Consider the following 24,390-nt stretch of genomic DNA (forward strand, 5'->3'; position numbering starts at 1 on the left):
ATGTAAGACCAGAACTTACTAGGATTTTCTGTCAAGTCGGTACTTAGAATTTTACTTTCGAATTCACTGAACGCTTCATGCATAGCCCTCCTTACGCTAACTTTGACATTGTTTAACTTCTGTTTGTCTGAGTGGTTTTGGCTGCGTTTAAACTTGCAGTAAAGATCTCTTTGCTTTTGCAGTAGATTCCTGACTTTCTTGTTGAGCCCCGGTGGGTTTTTCCCATCCCTCACAGTTTTACTCGGCACGTACCTGTCTAAAACACATTTTACGATTGCCTTGAACTTTTTCCATAAACACTCAACATTGTCAGTGTCAGAAAAGAAATTTTCGTTTTGATCTGTTAGGTAGTCTGAAGTCTGCCTTCTATTACTCTTGCTAAACAGATAAGCCTTCCTCCCTTTTTTTATATTCCTATTAACTTCCATATTCAGGGATGCTGCAACGGCCTTATGATCACTGATTCCCTGTTCTGCGCATACAGAGTCGAAAAGTTCAGGTCTGTTTGTTATCAGTAGGTCCAAGATGTTATCTCCATGAGTCAGTTCTCTGTTTAATTGCTCAAGGTAATTTTCGGATAGTGCACTCAGTATAATGTCAATCGATGCTCTGTCCCTACCACCCGTCATAAACATCTGAGTGTCCCAGTCTACATCTGTAAATTGAAATCTCCACCTAAGACTATAACATGCTGAAAAAATGTATGTGAAATGTATTCCAGATTTTCTCTCAGTTGTTCTGCCACTAATGCTGCTGAGTCTGGAGGTCGGTAAAAGGAGCCAAATATTAACCTAGCTCGGTTGTTGAGTGTAGCCTTCACCTGTAATAATTCACAGGAACTATCCACTTCTACTTCACTACAGGATAAACTACTACTAACAGCGACAAACGTGCCTCCACCAGTTGCATGCAATCTATTCTTTCTAAACACCATCTGTGGCTTTGTAAAAATTTCGGCAGAATTTATCTCTGGCTTCAGCCAGCTTTCCATACCTATAACGATTTATGCTTCGGTGCTTTCTATCAGTGCTTGAAGTTCCGGTACTTTACCAATGCAGCTTCAACAGTTTATAATTACAATACCGACTGCTGCTTGGTCCCTGCATGTCCTGACTTTGCCCTGCACCCTTTGAGGCTGTTGCCCTTTCTGTACTTGTCCGAGGCCATCTAACCTAAAAAACCACCCAGCCCACGCCACACAACCCCTGCTACCCGTGTAGCCACCTGCTGTGTGTAGTGGACTCCTGACCTATCCAGAGGAACCCGAAACCCCACCACCCTATTGCGCAAGTAGAGAAATCTGCAGCCCACACGGTCGCAGAACCATCTCAGCCTCTGATTCAGACCTTCCACTCGGCTCTGTACCAAATGTCCGCAGTCAGTTCTGTTGACGATGCTGCAGATGGAGAGCTCCGCTTTCATCCTGCTAGCGAGACTGGCAGTCTTCACCAAATCAGATAGCCGCCGGAAGTCAGAGAGGATTTCCTCTGATCCATAACGACACACATCATTGGTGCCGACATGAGCGACCACCTGCAGATGGGTGCACCATGTACCCTTCATGGCATTTGGAAGGACCATTTCCACATCAGGAATGACTCTCCCTGATATGCACACGGAGTGCACATTGGGTTTCTTCCCCTCTCTTGCTGCCATATCCCTAAGGGTCCCCATTACATGCCTGATGTTGGAGCTTCCAACTACCAGTAAGCCCACCCTCTGCAACCACCCGGATCTTGCAGACTGAGGGGGCAACCTCTGGAACAGGACAAGCAGCCATGTCCAGCCGAAGATCAGTATCAGCCGGAGACAGAGCCTGAAACCGGTTCGTCAGACAAACTGGAGAGGCCTTCCATTCAGCCCTCCAGAATGTATTTCGCCCCCTGCCACACCTCGAGACGACCTCCCACTCTACCACGGGTGAGGGGTCAGCCTCAATGTGAGCAGTATCCCGGGCAGCCAAAGCCGTAGTCCGATCGGGGGATGCGTGGGACGAGCTGGCCGTCCCCGACAAACCCTCATCCAGACCCCCACAGTGATGCCCATTGGCAACAGCCTCAAGCCGTGTGACCGAAGCCAACACTTCCTGAAGCTGGGAGCAAAGGAATGCCAACTCAGCCCGCATCCGAACGCAGCAGTCACAGTCCCTATCCATCCTAAATACTGTTGTGCAAAGAACGTATGAACTAATCTACAGAGAGCACAAACAATTCGACACAAAACTTAAATGATTATTAAAATACAAGATTGCCTAGTAAATGCAGTAATGCTGGTACTTGCGCACTGCTGACACACTGTTCGGCGGCAGGAGGAGACAATGCGATTTAACACTATTCAGGTACTAATATGCGATGCTACAACTATCAAATACTATAATACACCCGAAATTTAGAGAGCACACTGACTGTGACCAACCAACACTGGCCGTTCAAAACAAAAACAGAAGACAGGCGACTACGCGAATTTACACTATTCAGGTACTAAAGCACAATACTACAACTCTCAAATACTATAATATGCCACAAATTTATGAATTAAACAATGCAAGTACCCAAAAACATGCAAAGAAATTAATTAAACTATGTAACAAATAAGTGAGCTAAGAGTATACGACTTGCTGCTGGCAGCTGCTTATCCAACGGCGGCAGGCATTTTGAAATGTGGGTGCATTGAATACTGATAGACTGAACAACATTGTTATTAATATTCTGCTAACCTGCAGCTGTGTGGTAGCCATCTCCAAATGCTTTGTTTTGTGTGTCACTCACTGTTTTATTTTTATTTTGAAATAAGTGAAGCAACTAATTGTGGTCTATCACGGATTTTGATTATGACCCTTACAACACCATGAGAGATTGGTGATCCCTGTAATAATGTGTAAGTTCTGCTGTAGGCTGCTGCCCTGCGAAAGGAAGATGGGGCTTGTTTCCCTGCACTGCAGTCAAAATTCTAGTTTGTTTACACTCATGGCCGTCTACCATTGTAGCCTATAGTGCCCACATTCTACACTACAGCAATAGGGAAACAAAATCTGTAATGTTTATTGATAGCACCGAAATTCTTTCCCTAATGTTAAGATAGAGTTGCCGTATGTTTGGTTCTACTTCTATGTTAAGTGCCTTGTCAGTCCTATCCGTAGCATTTTCAAGCATTGGTTGGATGGCAATGGATGCCCACAAAAGGTCAAAATTAACAGTCTTCAAAAGTAAGTCTCCTGATTTTGTAATCATCGAATTGAGCAGAAAAAGACAAATAATGTCCAGAAACACCTTAAATTGGAGATCCATTCAGTTCACCATTGGGAAAATGCTACTGCTTTTCAAAAGAACAATCATTTCTGAAAGTTTAAATACAGCCAAATGAAGAAAACAAAGGCCCGTTTGGAACAAAAAGCTGTTGAAGTTTTTGCAGTAGCAAACATTTCAGTCAAAAAGTTGTCAATCAGTAATTTTTTTGACAGTCAATTTCAAATAATTAAGGCTTTGTTTGTCTTCATGTAACACGACTACCTTTTAAATTTGTGTGTCTAATCATTTACAACCAAAAAATAGGCATGAATTTTGGGAAAAATAGATAGGAGCTTTGCCAAATATGTATGTGAATTTGGCAAAAATGGATGCCACATTTTCTGGTCCCTGACAGATAACCATCCCTGCCCTGATTTACCCACAACTGAAACTATGTGAACATTTGATTTCACATCCCTACAAAGTGTTAAACTCTGGTATTTGTATGAGTAGGCCAATTCCAACAGTGACTCATTGATATTAGTGACTCATTGATATTATAGTCACATGATACCATGATTTTTCATTTTGTGAAGTGCAAAATTTTACATTTCTGAACATTTAAAACAAGTTGCCAATCTCTGCACCATTTTCAAGTCTTATCAAGACCTGACTGAATATTTATGCAGCTACTTCATTGTAGATCACTGCATCATATGCAAAAAGCCTGATTTTACTATTACTATTATCTGTAAGGTCATTAACATGAACAGCAAAGGGCCCAACACACTTCCCTGGGGCACGCCCGAAGTTATTTCTACATCTAATGATAACTGGGTTTCATGTGACTGATGTTTCCAAAATCCATGCTGGTTGGCATTGATGAGATCATTCTGTTCATATCTCATTATGTTTGAGCTCAGAATGTGTTCTAAGATTCTACAAGTCGATGGCAAGGATAATGGATGGCAGTATTGTGGATCCTACTACCCTTCTTGTAGACCTGTGACTTTTTCCAAAAAACTGGGTATGGTTTTTTGTTCGAAAGAGCTAATATGGATCACAGTTAGAAGAGGGGCTACCTCAGCAGCAATTTCAGTATAGAATCTGACAGGGATTCCGTCAGGACCTGGAACTTTGTTCAATTTTAATGGTTTCAGCTGTTTCTCAACACTACTGACACTAATACTTAATTAATTCATTTTTTCAGTGGTATGAGAATTAAACTGGGGCAATTCTCCTGGGCTTTCCTTTGTAAAGGAACATTTGAAAACAGAATTAAGCATTTCAGGTTTTACTTTGCTAACCTCAATTTCAGTTCCTATCTTATTCACTAGGGACTGAACACTAACTTGGGTGCCATTAACAGCCTTAACATGTGACAAGAATTTCTTTGGGTTCTGTGAAAGGTCATTTGACAATATTCTGCTATGGCAGTCATTGAAGGCATCACGCATTGCTCTCTTGACAGCCAAACACATTTCATTCAGCATCTCTCTATCTATAGCCCTGAGATAAGACACTACTTATTTTTTATTTAGTTTGCTGAACATATACTCGTATATCTTTTTGCTTGTTTTAGTTTCCCTTTGTATTTCGGTAATCATTCTTGCCACAATTGTGTCATGGTCACTGATACCAGTTTCGATGTGGACTATTTGTTGCAATATATTTCCATCATGATTATAAATGATCTGAGTGAGACAGTGTTTGTATGTGTACAAGTTGAGAGTCAGCATTATGTGTCAACTCCTTCAGTCTAGAACCTTCCATCATGAGGTTCTCCCTTTGGTGACTACTGCAAATACATGAACCATGCGCACATCAGCCAGAACACTGTTCTTGGGTTGTAACTGGCAAAATTTGATAATTTGGCTTTCACTCATCGATGTTTATCTTTGAATGTTTGATACAACTCATTCAGGTTGCCCATCACCAGTTATTTATTAAATCTGAAACTGTTTTCCTTGACTAAAACAACATCCTTCTTCCCAGGCAAACAGTGGTATGTATCTTCTCTGTTGTATAATTCTATGACACAGCTCACATGTTCACTTAGGACACATCTAGCTCTCAGATTCCTTGATCAGTTATTTTGCTTTTCTCACTAAATAGTTTGAGGTTCTAAATTAATTTTCAGTCCTTCAAATGTTCCAACTTTTCAGAAGTAGTGTCAATATTTTACTCAGATAATCTCACTGTTTGTGTTGCTAGTACTGAGTTTCTCTTTCAGTTGCATTATAGTTTCAGATTCCACAATTGTTTCACACTCTGCGCAAGTGTTCGCTTTCAGTCTCGTCTTTTTCACTGGTCACTTGTCAAGAGATACAAGACTGTCATTTAATGCAACTAAACCAATATCTGGAGTTGCAGATGTGTCTGACTCATTCGAGGAGTTAAGGAGGTTTGTGATTCCTGTCTGTTTCATTGTAGTTGATTCAGACACAGACCCTTGTTTCCATGTCAGTTTTTTCTAACATCTGTCACATTTTGTGGTGTGTTGCTATACCACTGATCACACAAAACCACATTAGCATTTTGCATATTACAAAAACCTGTTCACAGAGCTACCTTATTGTTCATTGCTGTCAAGACCATCTTTTTGATAGTTAACATGTTTTTCAGTACTTTGTGTCATTTTGTTGTATTTTGCATTCAATTTGTATTGCTTTATTATATCAGAGAGCCATAGATTTGTATCTCCTAATTCAAATATTATCCCAGCTTTGATTTTTTACGATGTTCTGTAGTGTAACATGAAGCAAATATATATTTTTTTCAGAAATTTTGAAGGAGGTATTTGAGATAGTCACAGTCAAAGGCATATACATTGTTTAAATATGGCCATGTTGGATATAATTTGAAACCTTGTCCTTAGCCTTTTCAAAAATTACATGTTTCACAGTTCTGTCTCTATTAGAACAGAAGTTACAGCTGTTTTGTCAGCAGTGTTTGTCAAATCTTTGTTGTACTTGTGCTACAATTCCAAAATTGGCATTTTTCATTCTCTCAACATGTTGCAATGAACACACCAAATTTGATAAAAATTGGAGGTGGTCTACCACTTACTGAAGCACAGCCCCCACCACAGTGTCACTTGCATCATTCATGAGTGTGAGTCGTACTTCGGGGTTAGGGTGTATCAAAGCAACGGCTGATGCTAAACAGTTCTTCACCCAATGTTTGAATGCTTCTATCATCACTGTACGTCATGTGATTTTCTTTTTGCCAGGTTTGTTTTTTCCAAATAAGGCATTTGTGAGAGGAGGCTGCAATACAGCTGCGTGAGGGAGGTGTCACCAATAGCAGTTAAGGATTCCAAGGAAGCACCACAGATTGTGCAAAGTTTCTGGAAGTGGCAGGTCTTTCACTATATCCATGTGTTCCGCTGTTGGTTTGATGCTTCACACACTGAGCGAATAGCCTAAGATTTTGCTTCATTAATGACACCACTACCTTGTCATAGTGCAGCTGGAGCTCGTTCTAGGTGATGAACGTGTTCTAAGTGATGCAAATGTTCTTCATGTGCGTTGGAGATGATGAGTAAGTCACCGAGACAGCTGTAACAGTATGGAAATTGAAAGAGTAGGGCGTGAATGAAATATTTTCATATTCATGCATTGTTCTTGAGGCCATGCAGCATAAAGAGATATTCGCACAGTCAAAATGTGGTCATTACCAACATTTTTGGGATGTCTTCTCGGTTAATTGGGATTTGTAAATATGCCATCTTACAATCAATGACACTGAATACCATTATGTCAGTGTGCATGGGCATCAAGTCTTATATGTTAGGTATAGCACAGCTGCCATCTACAGTTCTGGAGTTGAGCATCCTGCAGCCTTGTGTTTGTGACGAATGGGAGGTCAAGATTCGGTGCATAGTTTTGATTAGCACTGCACTTGCATATGTCTGAGTACAGGAGGTGGGTGGGTCCATTCAAATGTTTACAAGCGCAGCACGTGGTGGTGTGTTAATGTCGTAGTGACAGTTGTCAGCAGGTGCTGGCATGCACTGCAGTGAGGTGACTGTTGTGCACAGAATGTGACTGAGTGTAAAGGGGTCAGGGTTGAAGACAGCAGCCCATCCCATGTGCTGCAGATGGCCATTGAGAGTGTAGGATGCTTAATTGCTCGTCCACTGATGTGAGAGCTTCCTCTGTCTCTCTAATGTGGTGTTGGAAGTCTTTGTTTTCAACACATAATGCCTGTGACTATGTGTTGCAGTTGATGTGGTGATGTGGATGGTGAAATTACTTTCTAACAATAGGGAATGGAGTGTTTCAGAAGAGGAATTGTTGGTGGTGAGACATTGAGGCAGATGGGGCCCAGTAAGCATGGTCATGGTTCCCAGGAGCACGATGCATCAGTGCCTACATTGGATGACAGCTGACAGGACTGTAGAAAGTCCAGATGCACTGAACACTGTGTGGTGATGTCAGGCACAAAGAGGCATCCTTGCATCGTTGTCATGGTAGCAACATGTGTTGGTGCTAGACACGGATGGGGTAGGCGAATTTGCTCCTTGGGGCAGGCCGAAGCACCTATTTCAATCCATTTGAGGCAGCATGTCCAGATTGACTGTGGAACTAGGAGATCAATGGCCATTGGCCAGCTGTGCATCACTGGTCCGTGGCGCAGACAAAGCTGTTGTTTTAGGACATGTTGTTGGCCACTGAGGTGGTGCGACTTCATCCTCGGGTTGTGTCTAGCTGGCTGAACTGGAAACAAGTGGAGTACAACATGTCTTTCAAAGTAGCAGGCTGGCGTCCTTCTGTCTTTTTAATATTCAGGAGCGGTTGATCATCAAGGACATGTGATCAGCCAGTGCGTCATTTTTATAGAGGTTCGGGCTTGTGTGTGATCATCACCATTGCGTCTCGGTCAGTAACTTGATGATCCATAGGGTTCATAAGGTTTTTCTGACAGAGTATGAGCAATAGTTGTGTGGATACAATGCCAAAGTCGTGAGGACATTTTGTCAAGGAGATTCTGTTTGTAGATAGCCTCCTGCAGCTGTTGTTCTGGGGTTCAATAAAGTCTTTGCAAGAGAATTGTCTTTGCTATGCTCTACTTGTTTGTATATGGTGGAGACAGGATAAGGTGTGCTGATTAGTTCAGCCTGTCCCATCAGATGGCAAAGCAGGTTAACATACTTTGAATCATTGTTTAAAATGCTGGTTGCTTATGAAAATGCTCTCTGTCATCGTGAACCTCAAAGCTGGGTGGGTGGGGCTGAACTGTGGTACTTTGAGGTGCGAGTTGAGCCTCAGTGGTGAAGCAGAAGAAATAACTGTAGTATTGTTCGGTGCACCAGGCAACATGGCTGCTAAATTGTACATGGTGCACAACTGGTTGTGAAGACACAGTAAGCGGTTGCTCATATCTGATTCTTGGTGCAGACGACATGAAAGTGGCATTACAGTTATGTTGCAAACTTTGTTGGTTATGAGTACAGTCAGTTGCTGTATTTTCCTCAAAGTACAACAGAAGATTCATTGTTGCCTGCCATTATTGAGGCATGGTTAGGCCAGTGCCATCCATAGATTTGAGGCACGAATTGTCAGTGCATTCAGTTTTCACCATTGTATTTGCGTGATGATGCACATCCTGTTCACACTATAATCCAGAGTTGGCAGGACAGGCGATGTGTTGTATAAGGACCACAGTGTTGCAACATAACAAACTTAACCAAGTTAATGTAGAGTAGTGAATTTAATGCATGTTTCATGACGGATGAGGGGTCACCAGTATAGGAAGAGTGGACCACAGTTCAGCAGGAAATACTCTTCCAATAATATGCGACCCTGTTAATGTACATACGCTTTATATGATACAGTAACTTTACAACCATCTACATCAAACACCAGTTAAGAGCAAAATGTCATTCTTCACACTCGATCCAAAGATTGCCCACTCTGCACCTGTCAGAGATGTTCCTATGTCCGATATCCCCACATGTGGATTAAGGAAAAGATAAGTTTTTATACTTTTGATTGCATTTTTATTGCACAAAGTGACATAGGTGGTACATCACAAAACTTCTATAAACAATTATGCCCAGTGAGCCAACTTCCATTTATATATAGCTTTTCAAACAATTCTTTCATCGTTGATGTTATATATTTTTTGGGATTAGAATTAAAAATTACCACATTAAAACAATCTGACATACATACAAAATATTTTCAAATACACTTATCACTTTTAGACAAACAGTTTCCACAAATAACAATGTCATTACTGAAGTTTACGTCAAACATTTCAAGTAAACAATTGAATACCTTAGATTTCTTAATTATATGAAGACAAAATCAGTTTCAGCTTTCATACCTCGTTTTAGCAGTCACCTTACTGATAGGCTATCCGAGCACAACTCATGGCCAGACCCAAACTTCCATATGTTGTCAGCCATGTGTCTACAACTTGTACTCGTACATCCACTATATATATTCCCATACAAGGGGATGCATTTTACTTGAAAGTCACTCGCCCAGTGTCGGTGTATAAATATGATATTGTAGCACCTCTGTTATTCAGAATCATGATGCCACCTGTTCCTTCATCGATGCATGTCTCAAGGAACACAGCATCGTAATTTGGAATAACACAGGCACTGCAGGATCGTATATATGATTATATCCTTGTATTAGAATAAATGTAGTTCAGTCCTTCAGAGTAAAAGTACTTTTTGATAGTTTTGTTGACGTGTTGTAGGCTGCATTATTCTGTAAAGTATTTTAATTACTTTGAAGATTAAAGACTTCTATTACGTACATTTGTCTTACAGATTGACAGTAGCAGTTCACATGTTATTTCGGGTATTTTTGGCTAACAGAAGAAATTGAGTAACATTGTATTACACGATTTCATTACTTGTTAATTACAAAATTTCACTAAACAGAAAACGATAATTTCCAATATTCCTACCAATTTGCCAAATTCTATAAATCAGATGTGTTGATGTTTCATAGTTATTTATATTTTATGTTATCCACAAGGTGGAGATTCCTGATACTAACGTTGTTCTGAAGTTTTTAGTCTCTTTTATGTGCTCGATGACTCATCATGTCTACTATTTGGTGAGCTTTTCTCCTAAATTGTGTACATTCTTCCAGAAATTTTCAGTGTTCCATTTCCTTTATATGGCCACTCTTACTGCTGGCACTCTCCTAATATTCTCTATTTCTGTATTTAACACTTTCTTTCCTTAAATTACTATCTGAACCACTCCCTGCAAGAGCTTTAACTATCTAATTTCCTGTATTGCAAAAACTTTTATTTAATTTATTGACTATGGAAATGATGATTTGTTGGTCAGATCTTTGGGTTCAAAGACTGGTTAATGCTGCTCTCCACTAAAGTTTCTTATGTCCAATCCCCTTCACCTCTGCATCGCTACTGCAATCTACATCAGTCTGAACTTTTTTACCGTATTCACCTCTTGGCCCCCCTCTGCAGTTTTAGCCTCTAGTTACCAAACTGAAGATTCCTTGATGTCAGCCACAGCATATGTTCTATTAAATAATCCCTACTTATAGTCAAGTTGTGCCATAAATTTCATTTTTCCTCAGTTCATTCAGTACCTTCTCATCTCCACATGTCTTTGGCCGAAATCTCACTGACTGGAGTAGAATTGTCTTCAGTCAAGAGTTCTACTTCGAAATGAGCCCTGATGACTAGGGAAGATGTGTCTGGAGACACTCTGGGCAGCGGTGGGATACCAACCTGACTGTCACCCGCCAACCATAAGTGATGGTGTGTGGTGCCATTTCTTTTCATAGCAGGACCCCTTTAGTTGTCACCCACAGAATCCTTCCAGCACAGTGCTACTTTTACGATATTCTGTCCCCCATTTTGTTGCCTGCCTGCACACAGTAAGTGTTTCTACCGCCTTCCTTTGTCCTCGCCAAACTTTGAATTGGCCAGCAAGGTCGCTAGATCTCTCACCAATTGTGAAGTTTGAGGCATTATGGATTTTGGGCAGGGCCTTCCAGTCAGCTTAGGATTTTGACACTCTAATGTGCCAGTTGGACAAAATTTGGCTTGATACCCCTCAGGCAGACATCCAACAACTCTATCAGTTAATGCCAACCTGAATAACTGTTTGCATAAGGGCCAGAGTTGCCCAACCCTTTTCTGACTTGCTCAGTTGGTGAAGCTCTTTCTCTTGAATAAATCATCCGGTTTTTTGGAAATAATTACCATTTGTTTGTCTGTAATGTACATTACATCTGCTGAGATTCATCCCATTCACGTAATTCCTTTGTGGCGCATCATTTTTCTTTTGTCTTAGAGTGTACCTTCAAATGAGACTTCCTAACACACAAATTTATATTATGTGTTAACAAATTCCTCTTTTTCAGAAATGATTTTCTTGCTACAGCCTGCTTTCATTTTATGTCCTCTCTACACTGGCCAACATCAGTTATTTTGGTGTCCAAGTCGCAAAAAAAATCAACTACCTATAGTATCTCATTCTCTAACCTAATTCCCTCAGCATTGCCTGATTTGATGATATTCACTTACCCTTGTTTTACTTTTGTTGAAGCTCATTTTAAGGTATCTTTTGAAGAGATTATCCATTCCATTCAGCTGCTGTTCCAAGTTCTTTGCTGTCTCTGACAAAATTACAATGTCATCAGCATCCCTCGAAGTTTTTATTTGTTCTCTCTCTGAAATGAAATTCCCTTTCCAAATTTCTTCTTGGTTTTCTTTACTGCTTGCAAAATGTACTGAGTAGGTAATGCCAGGGATAGACTACAACACAGCCTTACTCCTTTATTTACCACTAGTTTGATTTAATGTCTTTTAACTCTTATAATTGCAGTTCATTCTCAAACCTACTCCTGTCTTTTCAGTATTTCTCATTAAGTGATTATGACAGTCCTTAGGATGCATGGTACTACATCATTGTCATATTTGTCTTTAAAGTCCATGCATAATTTACTTGTCACAGCAATAAACAGTCAGATTTTGTTACAACGTACATGTATCCTGATAAAATACAGATGACACTGAGCAGCTGTTTTGAAGTTTTCAAATACATCCTTACACTGGAAACGAATTTCAACATCATTAATCAACTCAGAGGCATTGGATGAGCAGCTTACTAAGGGATGTGTTCTTCATTCCTCCAGGCAGAAAAAAAAAGAAAAAAGCAGTGCTCCTGTGGAGCCTCATGGAAGAGTTCTTAAGACCCCATAACTCTTAGGCACCATATGCCAAACAGAGCATTCATGGCACGGATTTTCATATTCACACTGCAATACCCAAGGAAAACGATGTGCAGAAATTTTCTGAACAGCGGGAGGAACAAATGCAGATGTGCATGGAATAAACGGTTCCCCTCTGAAAGTGACCACCACTAATGGAACTTATCTGGTATGTACACAAAGGTGCAGCATCAGTTTCTTCTTTTCATGATAAAGAACATTTCCCAGTGGAATGCAGTAACATCTCTTTAGGAAACTGCTTGTCCACTGCCAATGAGTTGACTGATTTCGATTAAACGTGCCACAGAGTAAGGTCAAAACACAGTTGTGTACTAATGTGCCACCAGAAATAGTTCCATCATAAAACAAGCAGTTTTGCGTGCTTTTATTTATTTCTTTCTTTCTTTCTTAAGAACTAACATTTACAAGCATAAATTCAAATCCCAAGGACTCATAGGTGGTATTGTACAGCATGAAAAGTGTGTAAGAACTGAGAATAGGTAAAATCACTTTCTGGACACAATCTCTGCAAAAGCATTTGTTTATTAGTAATAACTAAAATTGTACATATACAACCCACATTAAATATTTAATAAAAATAGTGAAAATGTATTTATTTCCACTACTAGATTATAATAAGAATCCACTCATGATTTTTAAAGGTCTGTATCAACACAGGAACATTGGGACAATGAATGATTTTAGATGAACTTCAAATACAGAGCTACGGAGAAATATGTCATGCACCAACAACAGTAATTTCTTGTGCTAGAATGAACTGACTAGTTTGCATTCTTCATCAATGATCAAAAACAGATTTCTGTCTATACAAAAATGATAAATAAAAAACATCCAGTAAAAATTTACAATAAAAAAGGCACAAGAAGAAGAAAGTACAATGTGCCAATAAAGGTAATTCTTACAGCTATCCACAATATAATTTTATATACAAAGACTGCAACAAAGATAAGCCTGACAAACTTTCTGCATTGCTTGTATTAGATAAATAATAAATATTTTTAATATAAAATATTTTGTGCATCCATGGGTTCTTCTCATTTGTACATTTCATATTAAAAGAGCACTCTTAATTGACACACTTGATATTTAATATATATTATTATGTTCTATTTACACTTCTAAACGTAAATGACAGAAGGCAATGGCTCACCTGCAGATGATTCAAGAATGGTTTGTAGGCACACACAGTGGCTCATAAAGCAGCATTAGCTTCCACACTTTTATTCTTTCCTAGTCTTGTTCCTCCACCAGCAAAAAATAATGACTGCAGGTAGCACAGAATAGTCCCTTAAGTATTACAACCAAACCAGAACTTGAAGGGGACGAAAAATTCACGCTGCTATTGTGAGTGATGAGTTGAAAAACTTGAAGGCTCCATAGCCATAAAACATTAGATTATGCCTTTTATTGCTATTTATGTTTGTTGTTTCCAACCTATAATTTATTACTGTACTGTTTACATCTTTTTGTGCATCAAAACTCACTCACAACATTATTTTCTGTTATTTTATATTTTGTAAGTGTTTGTCACAAAATCACTGCCTTCAATGTGATTACAGATAGGTAACATGCTTTTTTCATTTCATTCAGGGAAGGATCAATATTACTTATAAAATGTACAATATATCTGTGGAATTAAAAATAGTCCTCATATTGAACAATTTTTTTTTTTTTTTGGTAGAGAGCATTTTTACACTTAAAAATATTGTCTGGCAAACTATATAATTAGCAACATGGTTTTACAAACTTAGTAAAATTTACTTATTTTTTTGGGAAGTTAATGGAACAGTACAAACAGTGGGATCTGAAAATTTATTTTGAGAACAGGAGCAGAGGAAAATAACTTGCACATTGACAGACATCAAAATAAAGTGTGTAAACAGTTTAAGTATATGAGTAGTATCCTACCATGTGATGGAAGATGTGACAGAGTTATACAACAATGAATCAGGTAGGAAAGAATGGTTATCCAAAAACTGAATCTTGTACTTTGGTTGGTATAATGCAGTTATACAAATCCATTGAGCAACCAATAACAAGTTGTGGTAGTGAGTGTTACGAACTCACAGAAAGTATAAAGAGACTTAGAGCTTTAGAAATGGACCACTTGGGAGGAGCATGTAGAATTTCCCAACTCGAAATGAGGAAATAAGAGAAAGGAGGCAGAGCCAGTATATTACAGACAGAATGGAAGACAGCCAGCTTGGGTGGTTACGGCATGTCAAAAGAATGAAATAAGACAAATGCCTAAAGACAGTGCTTTCATGACAACCCCCTGGAAGAAAAAGAAGAGGAAGACCACCAAAAGAGTGGATATGGGGTATCCAAGAATTGGTGGAGAGAAGAGGATGAGAAAGAATGGTGATATTGAGACATTTGACATGTCACCATAGATGTAAAAGGAGGTAGGGAACCCAGTGATAGATGCAAGAACTGTTGCATGCGGTAAGAATGATCACGCATCTAAAAGTGTCTGAGTGTGTCTGGGCTCTCTCTAAGAAATACACATCTACACTGCTACTGAATTATGATCATTCTGATAATCTTTAACTGCATGTTGCAAACATTACTCAGATCTGTGGTTTTCATTGCTTGATTTTTATTAGAAAGAAGGCATATATTTAGACACATTAATGGATTGTAATTATTAATGCATTGGTTAACCAGACACTAACAAAATAGTGTTAGAGGAGGAGAGCCCAGGGATGTAAAAAAAATGAACAAAATCACACACACCACACAGTAATTTATGTCTGAAACTTGAGAGGGTGTGACTGATGGGTGGTACCCATGGGATGGTAATTATTAATACAACTCAAAAGTGGTGTGACAATGATGTTATAAGTGCATAACGGATATTCTTTGAATAAAAGAGATATTACTGTCATGTTCCTTTAGTTCAACCCCTCGTCAAACTATTATCATTTACATCAACCACAGCATTGTCTCCTGGAGAAGACTGGAACTGGGTTTCTAAGCTGTCTAAGCCCTCAAGTTTATCACTTGCATTTGCAGTTTGTTTTTTGCTTGACTTGCAGTTAATAGGATTCAACAGCCTAGTATTAACATTTTCTTCACATGTGGCTCTGTTATTAATGATGAACACTGTTTTTTTTTCACAATAATTCCAGGCTATTTTTTCATCTTAATATTTGTAAGCCTAGTTGATGTAAATTAATTTATTGGACTGCTATTTCAATAAACAACTTTCCAAAAATACAGTATGAAATTACATCATAATCTTGACATATTTCTGTCATAATGTGAAGGAAGTAGGAGTTACATAATACATGCAATATACACAGCATATAATTTATACAAAAATATCCACTCCACCCTTCTAAACTCTCTTATTACAAATATTAAAAAATCTGTTACAAAACATTAATCAGTGTTTTATTAACTGCAACTATTTGTAGAACATGAGTTCCCCACTGAAAAATACACAGTATTGTCACTGCTCTCAAATATACACCTGAATAAAGTTACACATGTTGGGAAAGAAGCATCAGTCAAAAAGGCACAAATTACAGGTACAGAATGTCATATTATGATTGCTGTCTTATAAATATTATTTTCATTGCAGTTCATTATTTAAAAATATTTCAAAGTAAATCTGATGGAAATATGTTAATGAGTGAAATTCACTTGAAATCCATACGCTGCACTCTTAATTGCAAGTGTAAGCAAAGAATACTATCAACATCAGTATCTGGAGTGTTGGATAGAGTTTTTAAGTCATCATAAATCTCAGAGATGCTTTCTTTAATAAAGATGGTTCCAGTACTAGTGTTGTCTCCACAAATAATATCTAATTACTTGGTTCTTGAATGTCTGTTGCTTATAACCTTGCCTTAAATACCTGTGTATAATCACTTTGTTGTCAATGGGACATTGAACAATAACCTTCCTTAATATTTTGTCACCAATCTTTGAAACCACAAGAATTAAGCTCTTCTTTTTAACATACAACGCATTGGCAAAAAAATAAGATTTTGAAATAGTAGCTACAGGTAGCATAAACTGTTATTGTCTTGTGCCCGTAAAACTGGTAAGTTTACATTGTTGGAACAACAGAAGTAGTAGAGAACCATCATTCGTATGTTCAGTTATAGGTATATTTTGCTTTGAGTCTGATAAAAAAGATAATTTTATGAAAAGTCCAAAAGTTGTGAAACTCTCAGACCTGGAAATCAGGTACAACCAAAGGGTGGAGATATCTGTCCCATCGAGCCTAGTGCAATGAATCTTTTTGGCGTTAGTTACAGTAAATCATCAATCAAAGGTAAAGAAAGCTATTGTTACCATCTGTCTACATTCTGCACAACTGCTCATGTTCTTTTGTAATATAATTTATGTTTCTGATGTCCACGTATTAGCATCAGGTATAAATGAAAATAATTTGAGAAAACACTGTAATACTACACTTCCTACACTACCCTACTTCAGTGTGCTATCAAATTAACATAAGTTATATAACTTTAATGAATTTAACATGAAAATAGTATCTCACTGACTTTACTTTAGGAAAAAATTAATGACAACTGATGCACATAATTATAATGATACACATAATTAAAATGCAGTATTACAATACTTTGTCAGTGAAAAACATGTAATATTGATTTTGGAAGTCTGTGGCATGGATCACAATGGTAATGGTGTTAGGGACTGATACTGAGCAGTGTATTACAATTGAAACATGGCAAAAGTGACAAATCTGAGAGCAAAAGGTGAATAGAAATAAATCTTACCAAGACATCACAGAAGAATCATGTATGGTCAGTTTATGTCTATATGCCCTGTATTTGTCACTGTATGATAAAAACTATATCATTAGAGCTCAGTACCTTTCAAAATGTGTTTCTTATGACAACTGATAAGTATCACAAGTAAATTATTCTGCTTCATAGTATACATTGCTAAATTCACAAAATGACACTAAACACAGGAATGATACGCAATTTATCAAGCTCACAGCAGGGAGAGCTGTGTTGTTCAGATCTGGCACTTCTAAAGATAAGTAGTAAAGTGTGATGCCAACACAAATTAATGTGAAAAGCGAATTATGAGTAACATATTAAGTCCGTGATGCAGGCTTCTCTGCTTCGCTGGCAGATCCATTTGAACAATCTTGGTCATCCTGTGAACTGCTGCTTGCTCCAGCATTAACTATTCCCCCACTACTGCCAGATCCACTACTATTGGCAGCACTTTTATTCTTCCTGATCATACTGACAAATGTGTCAAGGCGTGTTGGATTTGGTATCTGTAAAACCATATGTGCTTCTTCAAGTATCAAAAGCCCATTGTGGGCATCTGTGGGAGCCAATCCATGGCTGTTTGTCACATGTTGTTCCCAATCTGAGTGTGATGGAAGAACTTCTGCACACCATTTGCACGGCAGCTTCTGTGATTGAGTATGTACTGCTTTAATATGGCGTCGGCGGAAGCCCCAACTGGTGTAGGCACGGTCACAGAATGGACATGGAAATGGCGGGTAGGGGAAACTTCTGCTTGCTGTAAAATAAAGCCTCAAATTAGCAATTTATTTAAAATACATTATAAAAATATATTACGTTTTTTTCAGCAAGTCGACTAACATAATCAACAGTCAATACTGCCATTAAATAAGCAAAACGTAATACATTACAACATTAGTAAGACACTTTTACATGTGTGGGAACACGTGCTCTGCAATCAAAGATAATACATTCATGAACCAATTCTCCACAACATCCAAAATAGTGTTCCATATGAATCCTGACATGATGTCATTATGGCATGTTTGTTATTAGCATTGTTTTCAATTCAAATACTGGTTTGATGCAGTTCTATGCCAGTTTATCCGGAGAAAGTCTCATCATCTCTGTGTAACTACTGCAGCGTACATCCACTTCAACCTGCTTATCATATTCAAGCCTTGGTCTTCCACTACACTTTCTACCTGGGCACTATCTTCCATTACCAAACTATTATGTCCATGAAACAATCCCTTTTTTTCATGTAAGTTGTGCCATAAAGCTTCCCAAATTTTAGTAAGTATCTCTTTGTTGGTTATCCGATTTGCCAATCCAATCTTCACCAATCCCCTGTAATACCATATTTCATTTTATGAATAACTTAACATTTTACAACCAGAAACACCTGAGATATATACTTAAGTTAAGTGTTATTAAGTAAACTTGAACTGTAGTGGCAAAGCTGCATTGTTGAGATCTCGTGCAAATCACTTAAGAAACTATAGAAATGCAGACAGAAGACACTGCCTTAAACAGTTGAGAAGTACATCAAGTAACAAAGAGAACCACTGTGTTTCTTTTGTGTTTGAGGAGCTTTCGGATCACAGATACTACTATCTGCTATTAAGCATGAAGTGGTACTATGATGGTGTGGGTGTATTCTGTAACATAAATATTGTTCTGCAAGAAGGGTACTTATTGTCTTCTAACATAACATTGCCCCAAAACATTGCATTGTGTGTATACAAACTTATATAGTCCTCTGGTACAGTCAATCACTTGAAAACTGCAATAGTATGTGTGGTTTTCTTTATAGCAGAGAAAGTGGTACTTATTTCTCCTGCTTCATCACAGACAAAATTTCATTATCAATGAAACAAAATTCATCTGAATAAAAAGCCTGGCTTAACTCTAACTCATCATTGCTTAGATGCATAAAGGCTTCTAAGCAATGATGAGTTAGAGTTAAGCCAGGCTAAAGGAGATGCAAGGCTATGTTAAGCAAGTTACTTAATGTAAATACATTATTTTTATAACTATCTGGAGATATAATAGTAAACTTAAATTTATACATATGACAGTGGGAATGGTTGAGGCTTGCAAATTTCTTATGACATATGAGATTAATAGTTTGACATGATACATATTGGCAGAATGTTGTCATCTTTGGGGCCCATGTATTATTAAATCATTTAGGATAATATACAATCCTTTCAGATTGCAATGTTTCTGATGGCTGTGTCAGGTCAGATGATGAAATGGCACCTCTAATCAGAAAAATGCAATACAAATTAAATTATATCAGTTTGTAGGGTTCTACAGCCAGTGTCAGCTTCAATAAAATCATTTTGAGAAACAGGCCATGTCATTTTGAAATACTAAAACAACTAAAAGTCTGACATTTCGAACAACTTTGCAGCTGTCCTCTTGAGGGTGAATGTTGGATTCTGGTGATGGTCTTCCCCTACACACTGCCTTATTTTGGTTGTCAGGTGGCTACCAATGTCTCATTCTGGGATGCCACTGGATAATTCAAAACAAAAAGTGGTGTGGAGTGGTGACTATGGCTGAGAACTGGCAGGCAATGGCGAATTGATGTCTTGTTTATATACTGTTTAATCCAGGTCATTTGAAGATGCTGGCAGTTGAACACATTTGCCCTGATGGACTCTGACTGATGGCAGCCAGGCTGTCAGTAAATTGTAGCTGCTGTCCCTGTTCACGCTGGTAGGGTATTTAACTATTTCAGTAGACTCACTTTGTTTTTTTTCCTGCTGGATTCACAGCTGCTGAGTAAGCACACAAGGTTTTTGAAAATTAATAGTTTGGCCACAGTCCTGAGGGTGTTCAGGTACAGCTGATTAGTTATTTTGCACCAGTCATACACAGTGTTCATGCTCCTATGTGAGTGCTAATGCATCACTCAGAGTAACCAATGTACACTTTGCCACATTCACATTTCTGTACATCATAGCCCTTTCTGTGTTCTTGGGGGGGGGGGGGGGGGGGGGGGGGGGGAGGGAGGGAGGGAGGGAGGGAGGGAGGGAGGGAGGGAGGGAGGGAGGGAGGGAGGGAGGGAGGGAATAGCCAAATCCAAGCTGCTGAAATGAAGTTTCTTAGATTTATGATGAGGCAAATGAAGATGGATAAGATAAGGTATGAAAGGAACACAATTGATGAAAATGTAAAACTCACCGTACTGGATAAACTATGGCAATCTAGTTTAAGATGGTATGGTCATGTTAAATATATGTTAGAAACCAGAATGGCCAAGAAAATCCTCGAAATTACTAGAAATGGGAAAGTCATGATGGACAGCCAAGAAGAAGACGGATTGACATAATTAAGAAGGGTATCCCTGAAAGAGGTCTCCTTTGGGACAGTGTCTGTGAGTAAGAGCCATACAAGAATAGAAAAATTTCAAAAGAACTTGTCATCAGGATCCTGGAAACCGGAGCTGTAACCTGATGATGTGGTGGTGGTGATAATGATGACAATGACCTACTTAAGGTAACTTTTCCTCCTTTGACATATTTTGATTCACATCCATAACAGTGACAACCTCTACTACTACTGTCACTAATAAATAAATTTGTAAAACAGCCCAAATAAGAGTAATATTGAAGTTTATATCTTAGCTCAATATGTAAACCATCAGTGTTATACATGTCACATGGCTATTTTAGTTTGATGTTGGCTGCATGTCCAGTGTGCTATACTCCTATCATAGATATTCCTATTGTTTGCTTACTATATTGAAATTGCAATGTATTATGAACTGTCTGTAGTCTAATTGCTGCACCACAGCAGAGACAACGTAGGTAGCACATCATTATGAGACAAATAAGATAACAGCTGTAAAGCCTGCAAATCAACATCAGATGTCTGGAGACTTGGTCCCATATTCTTTAAAATGAGATACAATATTTAAATTTATGAAAAAATACACTGTGTGAAAATGTTGTATGGTCCACTTTAAAACAAGAAAGCAGTTGACAAAGTATGTAACTTTGCAGTAATGGAGGACTGGAAGCTTGGTTTAATTAATCTCACGACTCACAAACACCTTCAGTGACTTGCTGTTGTAACCAAAAGGTAAAGCTATAGTTTCTCTTCCCACAGGTTTTGAGTTCAACTGTGGTTAGTTTCCATAGATTTACTCATATTAATTAATGTTTTCCAGTGCATGTTTCTTAGTTTCTTTAGTATTAAACCTGAATTGATTTTGACATTGAACTTTACCTTATTATATATCACCCTTTACTTTTGACGCCTAAATACCTGACACACTATGAGAAGTATAGTTGCTACTCACCATACAGTAGAGATGCTGAGTTGCAGATAGGCACACCAAAAAGACTGTCAGAAAATTAGTTTTCGGCCATCCAGACCTTCGTCGGAAATAGAAAAAACACACACACACACACACACACACACAACTCAGGGATTGTGTGTGTGTTTCTACCTCTGACAAATGCCTGGTTGGCTGAAAGACAATTTTATGACAGTCTTTTTGTTGTGCCTATGTTTGACTCAGCACCTACACTATATTATGAATAGCAACCATCCTTTTTATAATATTGTTACATTCAATTCTTAATTTTCCATTGTTGACACAACACGAAATTACACAAAAAGCAGCTCATAATAATGTAAAACAATGAAAAATATTTGTACTGATTTACAGTGTTCAGAATGGTGTCCACTGGCGACAATACAAACCACACCCACCCACCCACCCACCCACCCACACACACACACACACACACACACACACACACACACACACACACACACACACAGACAGAGAGAGAGAGAGAGAGAGAGAGAGAGAGAGAGAGAGAGAGAGAGAGAGAATTTTGAAGTGACTGGTCATCCATTCAATAGCTGGTTTCTGGGACAGCATAATTAAGGAGGCAGTTGAAACCCATATGGCACTGATGAGAACATGCCAAGTGCCATAACCCAATTTCCCAGAAACTTTGCTCAGTTAACAAGGGTTCAAAATAAGCGAACGCATGTCTCAGCTTACTCGCTGATACTTGACAATTTCTGAGAAAAAGAAAGTCAAAGTTTTCAAGGTACATTATGTGCCTCCTTGTGAGTAAAAGTTCAACTGATGCACCGGCAGAGTGGCAAGCATTATGGCTTCACACATTTGTGCCCCATGTTCTAAACCTGAGCGAGATTCATCTGAAGAAATTTTACTGTGGAAAACTTGACTTCGCACAATCGTGTGGCGTTCAGAATTTCTCTGTTTTGAATGTTTCTAAGATCAGTATCATCCAAAGGAATACACCAAATCTTACTAAAAAATAAATATAAGAATAAAATACGAAAAATAATATTTAATATAATAATTACTATAATCATTCTGGTCTGAGCTGCTGGAGACGGCGCTCATTTGTGTGTGAGATGTGCTTACTAGCGTGAATGAATGTGCGTTTCCTTTTTTGCTGAAGCCTTTGGCTGAATGCTAATGTGTAAGTGTCCTTCCATTGCGCCGGTCTGCAACTTAGCATGTCATCTTTACGGCAAGGAGCAATCTATCTTTTCCTTATATTGTAGAATTAATGTAAGAAATGATATAAGAAGGAAATATAGGAATATGAGGATTTAAAAATATTGTAATCCCTGAAAATATCACACAACTATATTACATCATAAATGTATGACAATTATGGTGAAACCCAGTTGCAATTTTGCAGTTAACACAACACCCATGTATCTTGCAATTTTGCAGTTAACACAACACCCATGTATCTTCTAACTTGATAAGAAGCATTTGCGCCATAACCTTCTATGGCCTTGAGTGAATAAATGGAAAAATATTGAGCACAAGGTGCAAAAGTGAGAGACTGCGCTCTAGCCACTGTGCTACTATCTTGGCTGAGATTATCGCGCGCTAAAAGGCCCCTAAGTTACGTGAAAAAATTGACCATCACTTTCTCAGAAACAGTCAAGAATCTATGGATAAGCCGAGACATGTGATCACTTATTTTGACTCTTCTTCCACTAAGCGAAGTTTCTGGGAAATGGATTATGGCACCTGCCTTGTTCTCCTTATGAGTTGGATTAATTTAGCCAAGAGATCTACCCCAGCAAAACTGAGCAGTCCCCTTTGGAAGCTAAAAGATACTAGTGACATTCAGCTGCAACTCATGAGTCAGTAGTGAACAGTCATGAGTTGCCACTCATCAAAACATGGAACTGGAGTGTCAGTTCAACTGTTCAGGAGTTCCTGTTACAACATTTAAATTACTGCTTCCACTGACACCTATAAAAGGACACAGATTGTGACACACAAGTACTTTGCTAGAAGATGGGAGGAGAGAATATCCTTACTGAAACATCACAAACACCATGTAAGCCTAGGAGATTTATAGCACTGAGAGGTTGTGAAAACCTGACACTTTTAAACAGAAGAATAGTAGTTACGTCTGCAACTAGCAGTACAAGGATATTATCTACATCTACAGCCATACTCTGTAAACCACTATGAAGTGCATAGCAGAGGGTACTTCCCACTGTACCATAAATTACGGTTTCTTCCTGTTCCACTTGCATATGATCCTTATGGGAGTGAGACTTAGCGGATTGCAGTACATTCCTAGAGTCATCATTTAAAGCTGGTTCTTGAACCTTTTTAAGTATGCTTTCTTGGGATAGTTTGTGACAGTCTTCAAGTGTCTGCCAGTTCAGTTTCTTCAGCATATCCTGACACTCTCCCAGGATAAAACAAACTAGTGACTATTCATGCTACCCTTCTCTGTATTTGTTCAATGTCCCCTGTTAGTTCTATACGCTACAGGTCACATGCACCTGAACAATGTTTTAAGATCCGCCACCCAAGTGACTTATAAGGAATCTCCTTTGTAGACTGATTGAATAAGTGGTAGAATACTAGGAAAATGCAAAGTTTCCCACCTGCTTTGCCTATGACTGGGCCTATGCAAGCATTTCATTTCATATCCCTAAAAACTGTTGCCCTCATGTATCTGAATGAGACGACGAGTTCCAATTGTGAATCACTGATATTGTTGTTACAGGATACTATGTTTTTTAGTTTTGTGAAGTGCACAGTTTTACTCTTCCGAATATTTAAAATAAGCTGCCAACATCTGCAGCAGTTTGAAGTCTTATCAAGATCTGATTGAGTATTTGTGCAGCTTTTCAGATAGTGCT

General features: G+C 38.5%; 1 protein-coding gene across 2 annotated transcripts in view; it reads right to left on the reverse strand.

Moving 5' to 3' along the window:
• Positions 1–12,988: 12,988 nt before the first annotated feature.
• LOC124595715 (protein tramtrack, beta isoform-like) overlaps positions 12,989–24,390 on the reverse strand; it is a 182,087-nt gene continuing 170,685 nt past the window's right edge. For both annotated transcript variants that reach the window (XM_047134582.1, XM_047134581.1), the window contains one exon: positions 12,989–17,983. In XM_047134582.1, coding sequence (XP_046990538.1) covers positions 17,544–17,983 — 440 coding nt within the window. In that variant the 3' untranslated portion in view covers positions 12,989–17,543. The remainder of the gene's footprint in view (positions 17,984–24,390) is intronic.

Source organism: Schistocerca americana, chromosome 2 (assembly GCF_021461395.2).
Source record: "Schistocerca americana isolate TAMUIC-IGC-003095 chromosome 2, iqSchAmer2.1, whole genome shotgun sequence".
Taxonomy (NCBI): Eukaryota; Metazoa; Arthropoda; class Insecta; order Orthoptera; family Acrididae; genus Schistocerca; species Schistocerca americana.